Here is a 23256-nt window from a genome sequence, read left to right on the forward strand (position 1 = left end):
CATCAAACTGTTTTAGAGACTGACAGACAAGGTCTGGTAGTGCTCCAGTCCCAGCAACATCAAACTGTTTTAGAGACTGACGGACAGGGTCTGGTAGTGCTCCAGTCCCAGCAACATCAAACTGTTTTAGAGACTGACGGACAGGGTCTGGTAGTGCTCCAGTCCCAGCAACATCAAACTGTTTTAGAGACTAGTTCTCCAGTGCTCCCTGTTAGAATAATCAACAGAGGACTTGGAAAGCATATCAACTCCTGTAGAAATGGCACTATTGTTATTGTGAGTAATTTATGTTCCTTTAACTCCGCCTTCTAGTGAGTTTATACAAGCTGTCAATCTGTTAGATTGGAGACTGTCAGATAACGTGGTTGTTACGTTAATCATTTGGTTGTTATTCCATTGGTTACTTCGAGGCAGATGCCCGAAGGGCAAAGTGGCACACACTCATTGAATATGGCACTTTTAAATGTTAAAGCAATCCCTAATAAAACTTTTCTCGTGAATGACCTCATTACTGAGTGCAAAGTTAATTGGATGTTTCTCACTGAAACATGGCTGTCATCAGACTGTAGTGCTGCTCTTATTGAAGCCTCCCCTTCGGAATACAGCTTTTCATTCTCTATCAGAAAAGTGCAAAAGGCCTCTATTTTTACTAATGCTCTCAGCTGTAAGGTTATTTTTTCTTTTGTCGACTTTGGGTCTTTTGAGCATCATGCTATACTGTTTAAATGTCAGCTACCAGTTCTGGCCATAACCCTGTATAGGTCACCAGCACTGCCTCACTTTCTTTACTGATTGATCTGAACTATTCTCTATTGTCTTTGAGAACTATGATAAAATCATTGTGTTAGGCAAATTTTATATTCGCGTTGACAAAGAGACCGACTCCAAGGCCATTGAATTCATGAATCTTTTGAGCTCTATGGACTTTAACCAACATGTTACTGGGCTACAGATTTTATTGAGTGTCTGAACAATTCTCCATCACCAATTCTGCCTTCCTCTTGTGATGATTTAGTTGATCACTTTAATAGCAAATGGAGGGCAACCATTGATGCCATAGCTCCAGTAAAGTTGAAAAAGGTCACATCCAAACAGAGAGCCCCTTGGATGAATGAGGAAACAAATCCATTAAAGAGAAATGCAGAAAGGCAGAGCAGAAGTGGAGAAAGTCAAAACTGCAGGTCCATTATGATATTCTGAGAGATCAACTTGACATATATAACAAGGCAATTAAAATGTCAGATGGGCAAATTTTTCTAACTTGATCACTACTATCCAGAATAATTTGAGAGTACTCTCCTCTACCACTGATGGCCTGATAAATCCTACCCCCTCAAACCTATGTGAACTTTCCACCAAATCTAAATGTTATGAGTTTTCTGCATATTTCAGAGATAATATAACCAACATTAGGCTGGGTATCAGTCAAGTAAGACCTGATGAGAAGTGTGATTATTTGTGCCTACCACACAAAGGCCCTATGTCGTACCCACTGTGACTATTAAAACCTACCCTAACCAGAAACTGTGGATGGATGGCGGCATTCACGCAAAACTGAAAGCGCGATCCACCGCATTTAACCATGGAAAGAGGTCTGGAAATATGGCTGAAATATGGCTGAATATAAACAAGTTATTCCCTCCGCAAGGCAATCAAACAAGCAAAATGCCAGTACAGGGCCAAGGTGGGGTCACAATTCAACGGCTCAGACATGAGACGTAGGTGGCAGGGTCTACAGGAAATCACGGACTACAAAAACAAAACAGCCACGTCATGGATACCGATGTCACGCTTCCAGACGAACTAAACCCCTTCGTTGCCCACTTTGAGGATAATACAGTAACAAAGACTGCACCCCACCCCCTTTCTCCGTGGCTGATGTGAGTAAAACATTCAAATTGTTAACCCTCGCAAGGCCACTGGCCCAGATGGCATCCCTAGCCGCGTCCTCAGAGCATGCACAGACCAGCTGGCTGGTGTGTTTATGGACACATTTAATCGCTCCCTATCCCAGTCTGTTGTCTCCATATGCTTCAAGATAGCTACCATTGTTCCTATACCCTAGATGGCAAAGATAACTGAACTAAATTACTACTGCCCCGTAGCACTCACTTCTGTCATCATGAAGTGCTTTGAGAGGCTAGTCAAGGATCATATCACCGCCACTATACCGGCCACCCTAGACCCACTTCAGTTTGCATACTGTCCCAAAAGGAAGGCGCAACAGCGCCTCTTCAAACTCAGGAGGCTGAAGACATTTTGGCTTGTCACCCAAAACTCTGACAAACCTTTACAGATGCACAATCGAAAGTGTCCTGTTGGGCTGTATCACAGCCTGGTATGGCAACTGCACCGCCCTCATCCGCAAGGCTCTCCAGAGGGCAGTGCAGTCCTCACAAGTCATCACCAGCGGCAAAGTACCTGCCCTCCATGACACCTACAGCACCCGATGTCACAGGAAGGCCAAAAAGATCATCAAGGACAACAACCAATTTAAGCCTATTAGAGAGCATGTGCCCTCAGGACTGGAGGGAAGCTAAAGTCAATCCGCTACCCAAGAATAGTAAAGACCCCTTTACTGGCTCAAATAGCCGAACAATCAGCCTGTTACAAACCCTTAGTAAACTTCTGGAAAAAATTGTGTTTGACCAGATACAATGCTATTTTACAGTAAACAAATTGACAACAGTATTTCAATATGCTTATAGGGAAGGACACTCAACAAGCACAGCACTTACACAAATGACTGATGATTGGCTGAGAGAAATTGATGATCAAATTATTGTGGGGGCTGTCTTGCTAGATTTCAGTGCAGCTTTTGACATTATTGATCATAGTCTGCTGCTGAAAAAACATATGTGTTATGGCTTTACACCCCTGCTATAATGTGGGTAAAGAGTTACTTGTCTAACAGAACACAGAGGGTGTTCTTTAATGGAAGCCTCTCAGACATAATCCAGGTAGAAGCAAGAATTCCCCAGGATAGCCGTTTAGGCCCCTTCATTTTTATTTTATTTTTACTAATGACCTGTCACTGACTTTAAGTAAAGCCAGAGTTTATGCAGATGACTCAACAGTATACACGTCAGCTTCTACAGCGACTGAAATAACTGCAACACTTCATATTCATGAAATTTCGCTGTAAAGCATCATTTCAAAATCTGAGACGACAGGGTGATTAACAAAAGGCGTGTTTCGCTATATTTCACTTGTGATTTCATGAATATGAATAATTTCTAGTAATATTTTTGTTTTATTTTATTCATTTTTAAAATTGGTTTGAATTTGTACCCTGTTTTCTCCCCAATTTCATGGTATCCAATTGTTTAGTAGCTACTATCTTGTCTCATCGCTACAACTCCCGTACGGGCTCAGGAGAGACGAAGGTTGAAAGAAATGCGTCCTCCGATACACAACCCAACCAAGCCGCACTGCTTCTTAACACAGCGCCCTTAACCACTGCGCCACCCGGGAGGCCCCCTAGTAATATTTTTTGACTGTTGTGCTATGCTATTCAGCGTTGCTGATGACAAATATACTGGATCCGGGATGGGTAGTTCTAACTAATTAAGGAAAGACCTAGTTAAACTGCAGCTAGCCCAGAACAGAGCGGAACGTCTTGTTCTTCATTGTAATCAGAGGGCTGATATAAATACTATACATGCCAGTCTCTCTTGGTTAAGAGTTGAGGAGAGACTGACATGACTTCTTATTTTTATAAGATATTTATTAATGTGTTGAAAATCCCAAATTGATTGCATAGTCAATTTACACACTGCTCTGACACACACACTTACCCCACCAGACTTGCCACCAGGGGTCTTTTCACAGTCCCCAAATCCAGAACAAATTCAAGAAAGTCTACAGTATTATATAGAGCCACTATTGCATGGAACTCAATTCCATTTCATATTGCTCAAGTGAACAGCAAACCTGGTTTCACAAAACAGATAAAGCAACACCTCACAGCACAACGCCTCTCCCCTATTTGACCAAGATAGTTTGTGTGTATGTATTGATATGGAGGCTACGGTGCCTTTTGTAAATGTTTTATCATTCATGTAGTTTTGTCCTTGAGCTGTTCTTGTCTATTAATGCTAAGTATTATGTTATGTTTCATGTTTGTGTCGACCCCAGGAAGAGTAGCTGCTGCTTTTGCAACAGTTAATGGGGATCCTAATAAAATACCAATTCTCGATCCTATCCCAACCACCTTCTTCAAAACTGTTTTTAATTGCATATCTGAAGAAGTGCAAGCTATTGTTAATCACTCACTGTTCACAGGCACTTTCCCCAATGCACTAAAAACAGCTATGGTGAAACCCCTTCTGAAGAAAAGTAATCTAGAGTTAGCAAGTTTCTGAGAATCTCCAACCTTCCATTCTTTATGCAAAATTCGGGAGAAATTGGTTTTCAAACAGCAAAATTATTTTTTAAGTGCCAACTGTAATTAAAAATGTTTTATTCCAATCTGATTTTTGTGCGCACCACAGCACAGAGACAGCCTTATTAAAAGTGGTAAATGATCTTGGAGCCAACACAGATGCAAAACAGCTCTTTGTCCTTGTACTCTTGGATTTAAGTGCTACATTCAACACTGTTGACCTTGATGTCCTTCTGGACAGACTGGAGAGGTGGGTTGGTCTATTTAACCAGTTGAGAGTTTTTTGTCAACCTTGGTGAACATAACTCATAGAAAACAAGGCTCGATTTTGGGTCTGGTACTATTCAGTTTATATATGTTACCCCTTGGTAGCATTATCAGAAAGCACAACAATGATTTTCACTGCTACCCAGATGATACACAACTTTACGTTTCTGCGTCACCAGAGGATTTTAGCTCTATGGATAAATTATTAGACTGTATTAGTGATTTAAATACTTGGACGCCTCACAACTTCCTTCAGCTGAATCAAGACAAGACCCGAAGTATTTATTGTTGGAGCCAAAGCACAGAGAGAGAATCTGGCTGCACATTTTATTCATGGGCAATAAAGATAAAACACCAGGTAAAAAACCAAGGTGTTATTTTAGATTCTGAACTAAATTTCCATTCATACATTAGGAATGTGACCAAAATAGCTTTTTATCACCTGAGGAACATTGCCATGGTGCGGCTGTTTCTCTCTCAGGGTGATACAGAGAGACTTATCCATGCTTTTATTACAAGCAGGCATGACTGTTGTAATGCCCCCCCTGTCTTGTCTACCCAAGAAAGCCATTGGTAAACTGCAAAATATACAGCATGCTGCAGCACGGGTACTGACCAAGATCAGATGGAGAGCATACATTACACTGGTTTTAAGGTCTCTGCACTGGCTGCCTGTGAGTTTTATAATTGGTTTTAAGATTCTTCTTTTGGTTTGTAAATCACTCCACGATTTTGTGCACCCCAAAACATGTCAGACACTCTTAAAAAGTTATGTACCCAGTAGGTCCCTCAGGTCCTCTGGACTTTTAACTATCCCAAACCCTGGGACCAATAGGCATGAAAAGGCAGCCTTTAATTATTATGCCCCCAACCTCTGGAATAGCCAGCAAGAGAACCTGAGGGGGGCTGAAACTGTGGACATATTTAAGAGACCTTGAAACCAAACTTTTTAGCTTTGCTCTTCCTTAGGGTGGTTTTTAGTCATTCAGTTTTTGTAAATCTTTTGTTTCTATCTTAAGTTTGTGTAGTAAATATTTCAGCTTTTGTTTGAATTTTTTTATTATAATTTCTTCCTGTGAAGAACATTGCGTTGCATTCCATGTCTGAAATGTGCTGTGTAAATAAAGCTTGATTTCATTTGTTTTGATATGGTCAGTTGAATGGCTTGGTCTCTACTTGGTCAATAACTGATCCTAGTAGATGACCATGCACATGTACACACACACTAAACTTGCCTTGCATCCTCAGCGGTCTCAGCAATAAGGTGGTAGGTGCGTTCTGGCATGATGATGTCGATTCCGTTCTCCTTGCCTGTGTTGTCCACAATCTCTCTGCAAGATAGAAGTACATCAATCTAGATCAGTTCCCTCTCTTCAGATATAAAACCTAGAGACGAAACCCCAAACTAGCCAGAAAGGCATTAAGAAAGACAGCTTTGTATAATATTTTCTTCTATTTAAATACTCTAAAATGCATCCTTCCTTCCTCCGATCTTTGAGGAAATCACTGATCTAACATGATTTGATAGGAGCAAGGTTTTCACTGTGTCAATAAACATGTCAAGTAAGATCACTGGAAAAATTGGTGTTTGACCAGATACAATTCTATTTCACAGTAAACACATTGACAACAGAATTTCAGCATGCTTATAGGGATGGACACTCAACAAGCACAGCACTTACACAAATGACTGATGATTGGCTGAGAGAAATTGATGATACAATTATTGTGGGGGCTGTCTTGTCAGACTTCAGTGTAGCTTTTGACATTATCAATCATAGTCTGCTGCTGGAAGTGTTATTATGGCTTTACACCCCATGCTATATTGTGGATAAAGAGTTACTTGTCTAACAGAACACAGAGGGTGTTCTTTAATGGAAGCCTCTGAAACATAATCCAGGTAGAAGCAGGAAATCCCCAGGGTAGCTGTTTGGGCCCCTTGCTTTTTTTCATCTTTACTAATGACATGCCACTGACTTTGAGTAAAGCTAGAGTGTCTATGTATGTGGATGACTCAACACTATACACATCAGCTACTACAGCAACTAAAATGACTGCAACACTCAACAAAGAGCTGCAGTTAGTTTCAGAGTGGGTGGCAAGGAATAAGTTAGCCCTAAATATTTCTAAAACTAAAAGCTTTGTATTTGGAACAAAACACTCACTAAACCCTAAACCTCAACTAAATCTTGTAATAAATAATGTGGAAATTGAAAACTGTCATGGTCAAAACATATTGATGCAGTGGTAGCTAAGATGGGGAGAAGTCTGTCTATAATAAAGCGATGCTCTGCCTTCTTAACAACACTATCAACAAGGCAGGTCCTACAGGCCTAGTTTTGTCGCACCTTGACTACTGTTCAGTTGTGTGGTCAGGTGCCACAAAAAAGGACTTAGGAAAATTGCTGACAAGGTACAAATCTGTCGTTCTGACCCTGAACAGGCAGTTAACCCACTGTTCCTAGGCAGTCATTGAAAATAAGAACTTGTTCTTAACTGACTTGCCTAGTTAAATAAAGGTTAAAGAAAAAAAATTAAAATATGCATGTCAATCTTTCCTGGCTGAAAGCAGAAGAGAGATTGACTTCATCCCTACTTTTATTTATGAGAGATATTGACATGTTGAATGCACCGAGCTGTCTGTCTAAACTACTGCACACAGCTCGGATACCCCATAAGACATGCCACAGGAGGTCTCTTCACAGTGCCCAAGTCCAGAACAGACTATGGGAGGCGCACAGTACTACATAGAGCAATGACTACATGGAACTCTATTCCACATCAAGTAACTGATGCAAGCAGTAAAATTAGATTTAAAAAACACCTTATGGAACAGCGGGGACTGTGAAGCAACACAAGCATTGGCACAGACACATGCATTTACACACACACACACACACACACACACACACACACACACACACACACACACACACACACACACACACACACACACACACACACACACACACACACACACACACACACACACACACACACACACACACACACACACACACACACACACACACACACACACACACACAGATTTAGTACTGTAGACATGTGGTAGGGGCCTGAGGGCACAAGGTGTGTCCTGAATTCTGTAATGTTTTAAATTGTATAAACTGCCTTAATTTTGCTGGACCCCAGGAAGAGTAGCTGCTGCTTTGGCAGCAGCTAATGGGGATCCATAATAAATAGAAATACACTGATTACCTCAAGGAAGGGCAGCAGGAAGGATGCATTTTAACATAGCCCTTATATAGTTCACTCCTTACTTGGCTGCATGCATGTCAAGCATGCCCTTCATCTTGTCCTCGCCGTCTTTCTCAAAGTACATGAGCTTGCTCTGGCGCAGGACGAACCAGCGGCGCTTCCAGTTGCGGCGTGACAGTGTTGAGGAGCCGCCACCCTTCTTGTGGAGCCAGCCCTGCTTCAGGGCCTCCTGCTTAGCGCGGAACCACAGGAAGGTCTCGTCCTTCAGCACGCACCAACGCCGCTTCCACGTGTTCATCAGGCCACCTGGGGTAGAGAAGGGAGAGAGAGGGGGAGATGTTAGGCATTGGAAATTATTAAATGAAAGTCTAGAGGTAAGACGCTGTGACTGTAACACAGTCAAAAAGATTAACATCCATTAAAGTTCAATGGTCATTTCAATTAATGCTATTTCCCCATTGATTCTTGAACAAAATAACTTGGAATATAAACCAGAAACAAATGACTGCGTTTCAATGAAAAAACATTTAATGTGTTCATACAATATTAAAGAGTAAGTGCAGGTGACAGGGAATGAGAGAGGAAAGGACATCGAGCGAGAAAGAAAGTGAGAGTGAAGGGGAGAGAAGGGACAAAGTCACAACACGCACAAGCAACTGCTCCTCTGACCCCTAAAGAGAGATGGTGTGATGTGGATAGAGGGAGAGAGAGGGATTATGGTGAGCAGTGAGTTGGAAAGACCCCCATGCACTCATTTTGCCAATATGGAGGAACACTGCCATGCTCTTCCCAAATACCTGCAGTGCAACCTAGTGGGAAGTTGTAATAATGGAAAAGTGTGACTCAGTGAAAAGCAAACACCAGATTCAACTAACCATGGGTTTGATGACTAGTTTATCAATTAGTTGTGTTAGTGCTGGGCTCGAACAAAAATGTGTTACCTTTGATGTGGAGGAAGCTGTGAAAGTATGGCAGTGTGACACAACTATAGACCGAGTCTCGTCGGTAGGACAGCTCATCGTCTATGTCGAACCTGTTGAAATCGTCCTCGCTGTCCTCAAACTGAGCAGAGAGAGGGAAAAAGAGAGAGCGAGAGAAAGAGAGAGATATTGAAAAATATTCCGATAAGAGACATATTGAGGTTTAACAAACATGTTATGTCAACATCATAAGTAAAATATGTCTTGGTTTCACTTTTACTGATGAAAACCATTAACCATATTATTGCTTCGACCCCTGAACTAGGTTGTGATGTCACCCACAGCTGGTACCCACCGATGATTGGGCCCCCTCCGAGCTGAAGCGATAGGTTCCCGAACTGTTGTAGGTGCCCACAGAGCCGTGGTAGTCAGGTGACCACTGCCCTTTGCAGGGTTGTGAGAACGCCATGCTGCCACTGGACACTATGGCCCCCTCGTCATAGTCGTCCTGGTCATAGTCCGAGTCTTCATCCGGAGGAATGAGCTCGACCAGATCATCGGACTGGGCCTCTGAAACCTGGGGGTGGCAGTAGACCGAGTCCCCGCCAGAGGAGGCGCTGTGGCAGGCTTGAAACAGCGGCAGCAGGGGCAGCGGCTGGTGGAGTAGTGTATTTGGTGGCAGGAGTGGGATCTGCATTCCGTCATTAGCATACGGGTCCTCCTCTGATGAGTCGTCGCTGGTGCGGATGCCACTGGTGCGCTGGCCATCTGAGTGGCCATGCTCGCTTGGGTTGGGTGAGTCCTTGTATCCCTCATCATCAGCGCCAAAGCCTTCGTCCACCTCCTCCTCCTCACCCTCCTCCCTCTCTCCGCCTATCTTCTCCTCCTCCTCCACGCCCAGCGAGCACTCGATATTGCGCACGCACTCGTCAATCTCGTCGAAGTTGAGCGACTCCAAGAACTGCTGGGCGGCCTTGCACGCCTCGTCCTCCAGGCGCTGCAGCTCCTGGTCACGGAGGGTCTGCAGTCGGTGGAGGGAGGCCTCGGTCAGGGACAGCTCCTGCTGCTCCTTCTGCCGCTGAAGCTCTTGGATCTCCCGCTCCAGACGTAGGATCTCCTCCACCTGCGAGGCGTCCTGGGATGCGTCCTGGGTCCGCACCGCCTCTTCTGAAAACTCCTCAGTAGAGATCTCTTCGAACATTTTGCAAGACTCCATTTCATTCATCTGTTGCTGCACTGCCTGGGTTGCTTGTTGTGTCTGTGTATTTTTCTGTGTCCGTGTTTGTGTCTGAGTCAGAAGGTATAGCTCTTGGGCCTGATGGAGGTCCTCAACCTTCCTGGCTTTCTCTGCCTATGGAGAAAGAAAAGAGAGCGCAAAAACTAATGTTTCGAGACAGACTGGTACTGAGAGTGGTCAGCAAGCTATTAAGCAAAAGGCAACTAAGACAGAGAGAGATAGCACAACACAAAGCGCAAGTGGCAAAATGTTTACCTCGGTTTTATCGAATAGGCACCGAGAGTGAAAGACATAATCATGCAACATGCATTGAGAAAGAGGTGATACTATAAAGCATGAAGCAAATCTTAAATGAATGTTATGCGATTAATAGATACTCTTACATATTGTGCTAGCCATTCGGCCTCCAGCCTCTTCTTTTCCCTATAATAAAAAAACACACAGAAAACAGCGACATCATGTCATGTTACATATTACCACGTATTTCATGTGTGCATTTTTTGTATTTACATGGCTCATTTGCAAAGGAAAACTTGGTCTAAACATTACTCCCTAACAAAATAAAGGTTAAAAAAATATAAACTTCCTTTCTTGGGCAACGATGAGCTAGCTACAGTGCCTTGCGAAAGTATTCGCCCCCCTTGAACTTTGCGACATATTGCCACATTTCAGGCTTCAAACATAAAGATATAAAACTGTATTTTTTTGTGAAGAATCAACAACAAGTGGGACACAATCATGAAGTGGAACGACATTTATTGGATATTTCAAACTTTTTTAACAAATCAAAAACTGAAAAATTGGGCACTACAAAGTTAATACTTTGTAGCGCCACCTTTTACTGCAATTACAGCTGTAAGTCGCTTGGGGTATGTCTCTATCAGTTTTGCACATCGAGAGACTGACATTTTTTCCCATTCTTCCTTGCAAAACAGCTCGAGCTCAGTGAGGTTGGATGGAGAGCATTTGTGAACAGCAGTTTTCAGTTCTTTCCACAGATTCTCGATTGGATTCAGGTCTGTACTTTGACTTGGCCATTCTAACACCTGGATATGTTTATTTTTGAACCATTCCATTGTAGATTTTGCTTTATGTTTTGAATCATTGTCTTGTTGGAAGACAAATCTCCGTCCCAGTCTCAGGTCTTTTGCAGACTCCATCAGGTTTTCTTCCAGAATGGTCCTGTATTTGGCTCCATCCATCTTCCCATCAATTTTAACCATCTTCCCTGTCCCTGCTGAAGAAAAGCAGGCCCAAACCATGATGCTGCCACCACCATGTTTGACAGTGGGGGTGGTGTGTTCAGGGTGATGAGCTGTGTTGCTTTTACACCAAACATAACGTTTTGCATTGTTGCCAAAAAGTTCAATTTTGGTTTCATCTGACCAGAGCACCTTCTTCCACATGTTTGGTGTGTCTCCCAGGTGGCTTGTGGCAAACTTTAAACGACACTTTTATGGATATCTTTAAGAAATGGCTTTCTTCTTGCCACTCTTCCATAAAGGCCAGATTTGTGCAATATACGACTGATTGTTGTCCTATGGACCTAGTCTCCCACCTCAGCTGTAGATCTCTGCAGTTCATCCAGAGTGATCATGGGCCTCTTGGCTGCATCTCTGATCAGTCTTCTCCTTGTATGAGCTGAAAGTTTAGAGGGACGGCCAGGTCTTGGTAGTTTTGCAGTGGTCTGATACTCCTTCCATTTCAATATTATCGCTTGCACAGTGCTCCTTGGGATGTTTAAAGCTTGGGAAATCTTTTTGTATCCAAATCCGGCTTTAAACTTCTTCACAACAGTATCTCGGACCTGCCTGGTGTGTTCCTTGTTCTTCATGATGCTCTCTGCGCTTTTAACGGACCTCTGAGACTATCACAGTGCAGGTGCATTTATACGGAGACTTGATTACACACAGGTGGATTGTCATCATTTATCATCATTAGTCATTTAGGTCAACATTGGATCATTCAGAGATCCTCACTGAACTTCTGGAGAGAGTTTGCTGCACTGAAAGTAAAGGGGCTGAATAATTTTGCACGCCCAATTTTTCAGTTTTTGATTTGTTAAAAAAGTTTGAAATATCCAATAAATGTCGTTCCACTTCATGATTGTGTCCCACTTGTTGTTGATTTTTCACAAATAAATACAGTTTTATATCTTTATGTTTGAAGCCTGACATGTGGCAAAAGGTCGCAATGTTCAAGGGGGCCGAATACTTTCGCAAGGCACTGTATATAGTTAACAGCTAGCGACATTGAATTTCCATCCTCTCAGGCCAGGGGCATAATGTATGAATTCATCATTGGTTCAGAATCACCACTGTAATAATTTGTCAGTATGGAGAATTAAGTAAAACCACAAGCCCAAATCCATATCTCCATCCATGGCTAATCTAGGAAAGGGGCGATTTTAGCTAGTTAGCAACACAATGAGTATGCAACAATTAAAGTTTCTGGCAATGACGTATTTCTGTTGATTCGATGTGATAGGAGTGAAGCCAAATCCAAATTGGCTTCATTTTCTTTTGGTGAACCAGGACCATGCACAGTTGACCTCACTCAGTTTAGCTCAATGCTGGCTATTATTTTATAGTTTTTCTTATCAAGGCAGGCCAAATGCTCGCTGGCTTCCCTGGCATTCAATGCTATGGGCAGCAACCATGTCATACCACATATAGAACAATGCGAAAGATAATTTCACCGGATGTATAAATGTGAAACATCCAGTTGGCGTTTCCACTCACTACCAAATATAGTGATGAGAGGAAGCCCAGTGGCCGGCATCCGGCGAAGATGGAGCAAGATGGATTTTGGTTGACATTCTGCACATTTTCTCATCGATGGAACATTTAATCTCAATAACTAGAATCTGTTACGAACAGATTAGGTTTTGTAGACTTTACCCTTTGCCAAAGTTTTAAAAAATTGCTTTCTTTGGAAGAAATGCAATGGTGGATTGAGTTATTGCACATGCGCACTTCACAGAGTACAGTTATACAAATCTTTTTCAAATCATATACAAATCATACTCTTTTTGACCATACAGAATCAGATGGGCTACAAATACTGAGACAGAGGGGTGCTGTTTTGCTCACTCGGATGCTTTCTCCGGTGAGATACATTCAGCCTCTTGCGAATTAAAGGAAAACTATAAAACACAGAGACAAAATATACAATATTTTATTTCTTCTTTTCTGGCTACATTTTTGGGGGAAGCCTGGCTTCCCTTGGTAACCATGAATACACGCCACTGGTGTGTTTACAAGTAGGCTACAACTTCTACTGTACAGTCCTGGCCAAAAGTTTTGAGAATGACACAAATATAAATTTTCACAAAGTCTGCTGCCTCCGTTTGTATGAAGAGTGTTCAGATTAATTGCAAAGTCCCTCTTTGCCATGCAAATGAACTGAATCACGAAAAAACATTTCCACTACATTTCAGCCCTGCCACAAAAGGACCAGCTGACATCATGTCAGTGATTCTCTCGTTAACACAGGTGTGAGTGTTGACGAGGAAAAGGCTGGAGATCACTCTGTCATGCTGACTGAGTTCGAATAACAGACTGGAAGCTTCAAAAGGAGGCTTGGAATCATTGTTCTTCCTCTGTCAACCACGGTTACCTGCAAGGAAACAGATGCCGTCATCATTGCTTTGCACAAAAAGGGCTTCTCAGGCAAGGATATTGCTGCCAGTAAGATTGCACCTAAATCCACCATTTATCGGATCATCAAGAACTTCAAGGAGAGCGGTTCAATTGTTGTGAAGAAGGCTTCAGGGTGCCCAAGAAAGTCCAGCAAGCGCTAGGACTGTCTCCTAAAGTTGATTCAGCTGTGGGATCGGGGCACCACCAGTACAGAGCTTGCTCAGGAATGGCAGCAGGCAGGTGTGAGTGCATCTGCACGCACAGTGAGGCAAAGACTTTTGGAGGATGGCCTGGTGTCAAGAAGGGCAGCAAAGAAGCCACTTCTCTCCAGGAAGTAAGGCTGTAACATAACAAAATGTGGAAAAAGTCAAGGAGTCTGAATACTTTCCGAATCCACTGTACTTGCATATGGTGTGTTTGGGGAGTGCAGTGAGGTGTTCGGAGTGACTTTGATACAAGGGAGGCTAGTTTGTTGTTATGGATCACCAAATTGTACTGTATTGAAAGAGAGCTTATATTGCTAGCTAGATACCGACAGCAAAACAACTTACTAGCTTGTCATTTACCCTCCCGAGTACCAGTCCAGCCGGTCTAGGCTGCCGCCACTGCTTGCTGGTCTCGCAATTATTTTTCTCGCCGCCACAAGTCCTCTTCAGTGTATTCTGGCTCAAATAAACAGGGCTGTATGTTTCAATGTAAAAATTGTTGTCCAGCTCTTCTTGTCCCATTGTAGCTAAGTATTTAGCAGTCTTGGATAGACAGTGCACAGTCACCCCCGTTTTGAAAAGCCTGCCTTTGAGGCCCGGAACAAGGAAGTATGGGTCCCATCAGGCTGTCGTCTTTACAAAGCCAAGGAAAATGAGTCAACCTAGATATCCTGCAATGTCCTGGCAGATAGGAACATCATTGAGACAAATCCAATGGCTCTATTGACCAAGGACAATCATATCTACTCGCTGCTAGCGTGATCGTGCAATCATCGAAACACAAAGCCCACAATAATTGCTACAAAACATGATTCCGTACATTTTTATATCAGACAGCAGGTTCAATCAACCAATGACGTATAGCTTTCATGACTGAACTCATGAAAGCTGCTATTCAGTGCTGAATCAAGCGGAAGCATAAACCATATCATTGTAGTGGATACTGTGGTTTACATACAGACAGTACTAGTCAAGTGTTTCAGGGCAACAGAACAACAGATGTTTATTTTTTTGATGTGCTTCTCAAAGAAGTATTGAGCCTCCTTGGCACGTTTGTGTTGTCTTCCCGGAAAGTCAAGACGAGTCGCATCTCAGGTTTAGCTTAGCTTTATCTCACCTAGTTGTAGGTCACCCTCTGTTTCAGCAGTTCGGCACTCACTGATCCTCTTCAAAGCCACCAATTCCGCTGCGAGGCGAACAATTTGCCATTAGACTTCAAAACTGTGGATTCGTACAATCGTACACTGAGCTCCGTTGTGGATAGGACTCGTATGGTGAGCAATGTTAATCAGCGGCATGGGACCAAGCTTTTCCTGCCCAAACCGTTCATATAAAAGATTTTGCTCATGAAGGAAGGTGGGTTGCCCGCTTCCACACCAGTTTCAAGTCCTGTGACCCGCATATTGAAATTATGGGAATTATGTCTGAGTGATTCTGTTAACTTTTTTAGGAGATTGACTCCCCTTCTAGTTTAGTATGCGCTGTGTCCTTGTTATGGAATCACACCTCTGTCACACTGGCCACTGTTTCCAAACTGTCCACTTTAGTTGAGTAAGCATTGCTGAAGGCTGAGGCAATTTCCTCACGAACAATCTCTTGGATAGTAGCGGGTGTTGTCGGGTGTTGAGAGTCGCCATGTTCCCACAGGGGAATTGTGGACGGACAGATTATGCTAGCTGCTGGAGTGAAATAGAATTGCTAGTTGTGTCTTGTAATACTGTCAAAATCACACACCTTAATATGGTGTTATGTGTTGACAATTATTTAACAAGAAGTCTGTTTATTTATAGTTATTTTCTGCAAGCAATAAAGGCTGATTGAAGCTCAGAAATATCCTAGTCAGCCGCGTGGGCAATAGCATACACAACAGTGTCTTCTACATAAATTAATAAAGTGGAATAATCAAATCCAACCCTAGTCAGCACACAAACACACACACACACAGAAACTGCAAATAGCCCACCTATCCAGCTCTTCCACCCTCCTCCTCCTCTTATCCTCCTCCATCATCTTCTTCTCATCCAGGAGCTGGCAGTAGACCTTTCGTCCCAACTGGCCCCTCAGGCATTTCTGGAAGGTGAGAGCGGCCCAGCGCAGGAGCAAGAACTTCCGCCTCCAATAAAACGCCCTGTAGTTCTTCTGAATGACCACAATGCACTGCAGCAGCTTCCTGTACTGCTTCCTGTGGAGTGACATCAATGAAAAGGAAATTGATATAGCTCGTCTTAGAATCGTATATCTTAGTGTGTTCTCATCTTGGAATAGCTAAACATCACAATAGGTATTCAGTAAGTATGTATGCATAATCATATATACAATTACTGACAAGTGTGTAACAGGGAAGTGGTCCCCCCCAGGGTCTGACTTTGGCCCAATCATTTCCCTCGAAGAGGCTGTGCGTAGAGAAGGGGGTAGCTGCATCCCAATATGGTGACTGGAGTATGGGAGAGTGGGTGTGTCAAAAGGAAAGTATTTTTTAAATTTGACCTTGGAAGACATATTGAGACCTAGCTCTCTTTTTCAAACGTGCCCTGCACAAATATACACATTATACACCGTAGTGGGCGTGTGGAAAGGAGTGGGTGTGTCAAAAGGAATGTATTGGGCATGTGGAAAGGAGTGGGTGTGTCGAAAAGAAAGTAGTGGGCGTGTGGAAAGGAGTGGGTGTGTTGAAAGGAAACTCATGGGCGTGTGGAAAGGAGTGGGTGTGTCGAAAGGAAAGTAGTGGGCGTGTGGAAAGGAGTGACAAAGACCTGAGAAAAAATCCAAACAGGAAGTGGGAAATCTGAGGTTTGTGGTTTTTGAACTCAGCCCTATCGAATACACAGTGGGATATGGTTCACGTTGCACTTCCAAGGGCTTACACTAGATGTCAACCATCTTTAGAAACTTGAATGAGGCTTCTACTGTTATGTGAGGCAGTGGTCTGGCAGAGAGCCAGGTCCTGGTCATGCGCATTTCACATGAGAGCGAGCTGCGTTCCATGGAATTCTCCGGTTGGAACGTTATTGAAGATTTATGATAAAAACATCCTAAAGATTGATTCTACTATACTTAGTTTGAAATGTTTCTACGACCTGTAATATAACTTTTTGAACTTTTCGTTCGACGTTCGGCTGGACCTGCACAAGCGTTTGGATTTGTGTACTAAACGCCCTAACATAAGTAGCTACTTGGACATAAATAATGGACATTATCGAACAAATCAAACATTTATTGTGGAACTAGGATTCCTGGGAGTGCATTCTGATGAAGATCAAAGGTAAGGGAATATTTATGATGTTATTTCTGATTTCTGTTGACTCCAACATGGCGGATAATTTTATTTTTATTCTGAGCGCCGTTCTCAGATTTTTTAATGGTTTGCTTTTTCTGTAAAGGTTTTTTTTATTTTTATTTTAAAGCTTTTTGTGACTCCTATCTTTGGCTGGAAAATGGCTGTGTTTTTCTGTGACTAGGTGGTGACCTAACAATCGTTTGTGGTGCTTTCGCTGTAAAGCCTATTTGAAATCGGACACTGTGGTGGGATGAATAACAAGATTACTTTTAAAATGGTATAAGATACATGTATGTTTGAGGAATTTTAATGATGAGATTTCTGTTATTTTGAATTTGGCACCCTGCACTTTCACTAGCTGTTGTCATATCGATCCCGTTATCGGGATTGCAGCCCTAATAAGTTTGCCAGAGAATGCCTGAGTTGCATGATTTTATTTCAAGTCGGATAGCAGTCTAAACAATAAATAACTGATAACCATCTAGACCAGGGGTGCACAATTAGAAAAAGAGGTCCAGTGACTAACATTTTCTCCCCGCAAAGGTCCAAACCATTAAAATGTCTAGCGTGCGCTATGATTTGGGGGCATATAAGTGAGTGAACAGAAGAAAAATCTACATAAAATAAATATTTGGTGTGACCTCCCTTTGTCTTCAAAACAGCATCAATTTTCCTAGGTACACTTGCACACAGTTTTTGAAGGAACTCGGTAGGTAGGCCCAAACATCTTGGAGACCTAACCATAGTTCTTCTGTGGATTTAAGCAGCCTCAGGAGCTTCTCTCTCTTTATGTAATCCCAGACAGACTCAATGATGTTGAGATCAGGGCTCTGTGGGGGCCAGACCATCCCTTCCAGAACTCCTTGTTCTTCTTTACGCTGAAGATAGTTCTTAATGACTTTCGTTGTGTTTGGGGTCATTGTCATGCTGCAGAATACATTTTGGGCCAATCAGATGCCTCCATGATGGTATTGCATGATGGATAATTATCTGCCTGTACTTCTCAGCATTGAGGAGACCATTCATTCTGACCAAGTCCCCAACTCCATTTCCAGAAATGCACTTCCAGAAACTTGCGAGGAACCTCCACCATGCTTCACTGTTGTCTGAAGACACTCATGTGTACCGCTTTCCAGCCCTTCGGTGAACAAACTGCCTTCTGCTACAGCCAAATAGTAACATTTTTGGCTCATCAGTCCAGAGCACCTACTGCCAATTTTCAGCACCCCAGTTCCTGTGTTTTCTTGCATAGTTGAGTCGCTTGACCTTGTTTCCACGTCAGAGGTATGACTTTTTGGCCGCGAGTTTTCCATGAAGGCCACTTCTGACCAGACTTCTCAGTAGATGGATGTACCAGGGTCCCACGGTTTTCTGCCAATTCTGAGCTGATGGCACTGCTGGACATCTTCCGATTGCGAAGGGAAGTAAGCATGATGTGTCTTTCATCTGCTGCAGTAAGTTTCTTTGGCCGACCACTGCGTCTACGGTCCTCAACGCTGCCCGTTTCTTTGTTCTTCAAAAGAGCTTGGACAGCACATCTGGGAACCCCTATCTGACTTGAAATTTCTGCCTGGGAGAGACCTTGCTAATGCAGTCCTTGTTGCTGTGCTCAGTCTTGCCATGGTGTATGACTTTTGACAGTGAACTGTCTTCAGCAAACCTTAACTGTCTTTGGCTGTTCTTCACCCACTTTTAATCCTCCTGTCTCCACAGCTGTTTCTGTTTCAGTGAATGATTGTGTTTCAACCTACGTATTGAATTGATGATCATTAGGTATAATTGCTTAATCATACACCTGACTATATCTACAAAATCCCCTGACTTTGTGCAAGTGTACCTACAATAATTGATGGTGTTTTGGAAGGCAAAAGGTGGTCACACCAAATATGGATTTGATTTAGATTTTTGCTCTGTTCACTGCATTTAGTTAATTGATAAATATAATCTATTAACATGTCTATTTTTGAAAGCATTCTTACTTTACAGCCTTTTTTAACCTGCCTAAAACATTTGCACAGTGCTGTATATGTATAACATTTAAACAATATTTATTGCACATTTTCAATGCAGACACATTAAACATGAGGTAAAACAAATATGCAGCCAAATCATAAATAAAAGTAGACCAATCACAAATGTTCTCATTTTAAGCAAAACGACTGCATCTTCAATAAAAAATAACAAAAGTGCCTGTTTCTGAAAAAAGTGCTTTGTTTTTAGAACAAATAAGAAACCACCGGTTTAATATTCATCTTTCCTACTCTCTCCCACTTCACTTCTCCATCTCTCTTCTTTAGTGAGAGAAATGGGCTTTTGCTTGCCCTGCCAGTAATTTGAATCTTGGCTGGAATGGAGTCAGTGTCATTCTCATGTACAATTAGTCAATTTAGGAAGTGAATCTCAAATGTAAATTCATACACTGAAAAAAGATTATGGGCAGCAATTTTCGATTCATGAATTTCATAACTTAAACTGAAATGACCTCAAACCTGGTGCACATACAGGATATGTGGCATGTTTACCTGGCCATGTAGCCCATGACGTGAGCCTGAATGACCATGGCTGCTTTTAGCACCTCCAACTCTCGCTGCTTCTCCAGCCTGTGCTCCAGAGACTCCCGTAGAAACACCTGTGGGGGGATAGAGAGGGAGGAAAGAGAGGGAGGAAAGAGAGGAAGGGGAAGGGTTCCATTTCAAATAAATATATTTGCCTGCAATTTGATCAAACCTACACTACATAATAGACTTACATTATATTACAAATGTACATTTTTGTACTGTACGTAGTAGAATAGTTTTGGGCTCTTTGCAAATACCCGGTACACTCCTAATAGGCAGATAGTTCCAGCTTTCTGAATGAACAAGTATTATTGTAAACAGTGATGTTTGATTGAATCCAACTCTGTTTAATCTATGTCATTCCATTTCTTTGAACACGTGGAACAGTACAGCTAGACAATCAACAGCTATTCTGCCTGAGAATATGCTCAAAATAAATTCTAACACACTATAAATATGTAAGCCAACAACTTCAGAAACCCACTCACGTACATCTAAAACCGATTTAAAACCCAACACAAAAGAATAACACACCGCAATGTTCATCAAATCAATTATTCACTCTTTTGTTCGAGTCTCACTCTTTTGTTCAAACTGCGGGAGCCACCGTTAAAGGCTGCAAAATAACGAAGGCAAGGCATTTAGTGGCTCAGTTTCTGAATGGTCTAATCTACAGGCAGTCCGACCGCCCTTCTTAAGACCCAAGCTCTCTTCCATTTCTATAGGGAAACCAGGCTCAATTGTGGGCCTTGAGGTTAAGCCAATTAGAGACTGTAGAAATGTAGATGTGGGATGTTGTCTCAAGTGAATCAGTGAAATGTCAGAATTACAGGGGTATTGCTGAACAGGTTGTCTTGGCTTGGCTTTATCCTGTCGAATGATTATAGGAGGGGAAATTAAACAAGATATTGAGATATAGGATAGAATGTCTCATCAATGCATGTTAGGTAACACTGTACATTAAGTTGCCAGTATTACTATATAACTACACAGTAATAACAGTACATGAATGTTATTCAAATCAAATTGTATGTGTCACATGCTTTCTTAAACAACAGGTGTAGACGAACAGTGAAATGCTTACTTACGGGCCCTTACAAACACAGAGAAAGAACATTGAGAAATAATAGAAAAGCAAATACACAATGAGTAACGATAACTTGGCTAATTACACGGGGTACCAATACCGAGTTGATGTGCAGGGGTATGAGGTAATCGAGGTACATGTGTATATATTCCAAGGAATAAATCCAATAGAATTTGTCACATGTGCCAAATACAACAGCTGTAGAGTTTTGTTTTTTTGGGTACTTTTTACCCCAATTTCGTGATATCCAATTGGTAGTTCCAGTCTTGTCCCATGGGACTTGGGAGAGGCGAAGGTCATGGGTCTCCCGGTCGCGGCCGGCTGTGACACAGCCCGGGAGCGAACCCGGGTCCCGAGTGGCTCAGCCTTAGACCGCTGCACCACTCAGGAGGCTAGGTGTAGACTTTTCTGTGAAATTCTTAGTTACAAGCCCTTAACCAACAATGCAGTTTTAGGAAAATAGAGTTAAGAAAATATTTACTAAATAAACTAAAGTTTACAAAAAGTAACAATAAAATAACAATAACGAGGCTATATAAAGGGAGTTCATGTAATGTAGGTAGGGGTAAAGTGATTAAGCATAGATAATAAACAGCAAGTAGCAGTAGTGTGGGGGGGGTCAACGCAAATAATCCGGGTGGACATTTGAGTAATTGTTCAACAGTCTTGTGACTTGGGAGTAGAAGCTTTTAAGAAGCCTTTTGGACTTAAACTTGACGCTCCGGTAGCACTTGCCGTGCGGTAGCAGAGAGAAAAGTCTTGGGTGACTGGAGTCTTTGACAATTTTTTGGGCCTTCCTCTGACACCACCTAGTATAGAGGTCCTGGATGGCAGGAAACTTGGTCCCAGTGATGTACTGGGTCGTACGCACTACCCTCTGTAGCGTCTTACGGTCGGAGGCCGAGCAGTTGCCATACCAGGCAGTGACGCAACATGCTCTTGATGATGCAGCTGTATACCTTTTTGAGGATCTGGGGACCCATGCCAAATCTTTTCAGTCCCCTGAGGGGGAATAGGTGTTGTCATGCCCTCTTCATGACTGTCTTAGTGTGTTTGGACCGTGGTAGTTTGTTGTTGATGTGGACACCGGAGTGACAATAGAGTGGACAATTGAGTGACTAGGGAGCATTATAGATAATAAATGAAAGAAGCAGCATGTGATGACTCAAAAAGGTTAGTGCAAAAAGGGTGTCAATGCGGGTAGTCTGAGTAGCTACAGTGGGGCAAAAAAGTATTTAGTCAGCCACCAATTGTGCAAGTTCTCCCACTTAAAAAGAAGAGAGAGGCCTGTAATTTTCATCAGAGGTACACTTCAACTATGACAGACAAAATTAATCCAGAAAATCACATTGTAGGATTTTTTATGAATTTATTTGCAAATGATGGTGGAAAATAAGTATTTGGTCACCTACAAACAAGCAAGATGTCTGGCTCTCACAGACCGGCTCTCACAGACCCTCTTCTTTAAGAGGCTCCTCTGTCCTCCACTCGTTACCTGTATTAATGGCACCTGTTTGAACTTGTTATCAGTATAAAAGACAACTGTCCACAACCTCAAACAGTCACACTCCAAACTCCACTATGGCCAAGACCAAAGAGCTGTCAAAGGACACCAGAAACAAAATTGTAGACCTGCACCAGGCTGGGAAGACTGAATCTGCAATAGGTAAGCAGCTTGGTTTGAAGAAATCAACTGTGGGAGCAATTATTAGGAAATGGAAGACATATAAGACCACTGATAATCTCCCTCGATCTGGGGCTCCACGCAAGATCTCACCCCGTGGGGTCAAAATGATCACAAGAACGGTGAGCAAAAATCCCAGAACCACACGGGGGGACCTAGTGAATGACCTGCAGCGAGCTGGGACCAAAGTAACAAAGCCTACCATCAGTAACACACTACGCCGCCAGGGACTCAAATCCTGCAGTGCCAGACATGTCCCCCTGCTTAAGCCAATACATGTCCAGGCCCGTCTGAAGTTTGCTAGAGAGCATTTGGATCATCCAGAAGAAGATTGGGAGAATGTCATATGGTCAGATGAAACCAAAATATAACTTTTTGGTAAAAACTCAACTCGTCATGTTTGGAGGACAAAGAATGCTGAGTTGCATCCAAAGAACACCATACCTACTGTGAAGCATGTGGGTGGAAACATCATGCTTTGGGGCTGTTTTTCTGCAAAGGGACAAGGACGACTGATCTGTGTAAAGGAAAGAATGAATGGGGCCATGTATCGTGAGATTTTGAGTGAAAACCTCCTTCCATCAGCAAGGGCATTGAAGATGAAACGTGACTGGGTCTTTTAGCATGACAATGATCCCAAACACACCGCCCGGGCAACGAAGGAGTGGCTTCGTAAGAAGCATTTCAAGGTCCTGGAGTGGCCTAGCCAGTCTCCAGATCTCAACCCCATAGAAAATCTTTGGAGGGAGTTGAAAGTCAGTGTTGCCCAGCAACAG

General features: G+C 42.6%; 1 protein-coding gene across 1 annotated transcript in view; it reads right to left on the reverse strand.

The window, feature by feature from the left end:
* Positions 1 to 23256, reverse strand: part of myo10 (myosin X) — a 247119-nt gene that overhangs the window by 22597 nt on the left and 201266 nt on the right. Inside the window, exons 22-28 of the mRNA XM_020466612.2 lie at positions 19674 to 19780; positions 15838 to 16056; positions 10411 to 10450; positions 9146 to 10141; positions 8812 to 8932; positions 7933 to 8176; positions 5887 to 5982 (exon numbers count right to left, since the gene is read on the reverse strand). Of these exons, the coding sequence (XP_020322201.2) occupies positions 5887 to 5982; positions 7933 to 8176; positions 8812 to 8932; positions 9146 to 10141; positions 10411 to 10450; positions 15838 to 16056; positions 19674 to 19780 (1823 nt within the window). The remainder of the gene's footprint in view (positions 1 to 5886; positions 5983 to 7932; positions 8177 to 8811; positions 8933 to 9145; positions 10142 to 10410; positions 10451 to 15837; positions 16057 to 19673; positions 19781 to 23256) is intronic.

The sequence above is a fragment of the Oncorhynchus kisutch genome, linkage group LG30 (assembly GCF_002021735.2).
Source record: "Oncorhynchus kisutch isolate 150728-3 linkage group LG30, Okis_V2, whole genome shotgun sequence".
NCBI lineage: Eukaryota > Metazoa > Chordata > Actinopteri > Salmoniformes > Salmonidae > Oncorhynchus > Oncorhynchus kisutch.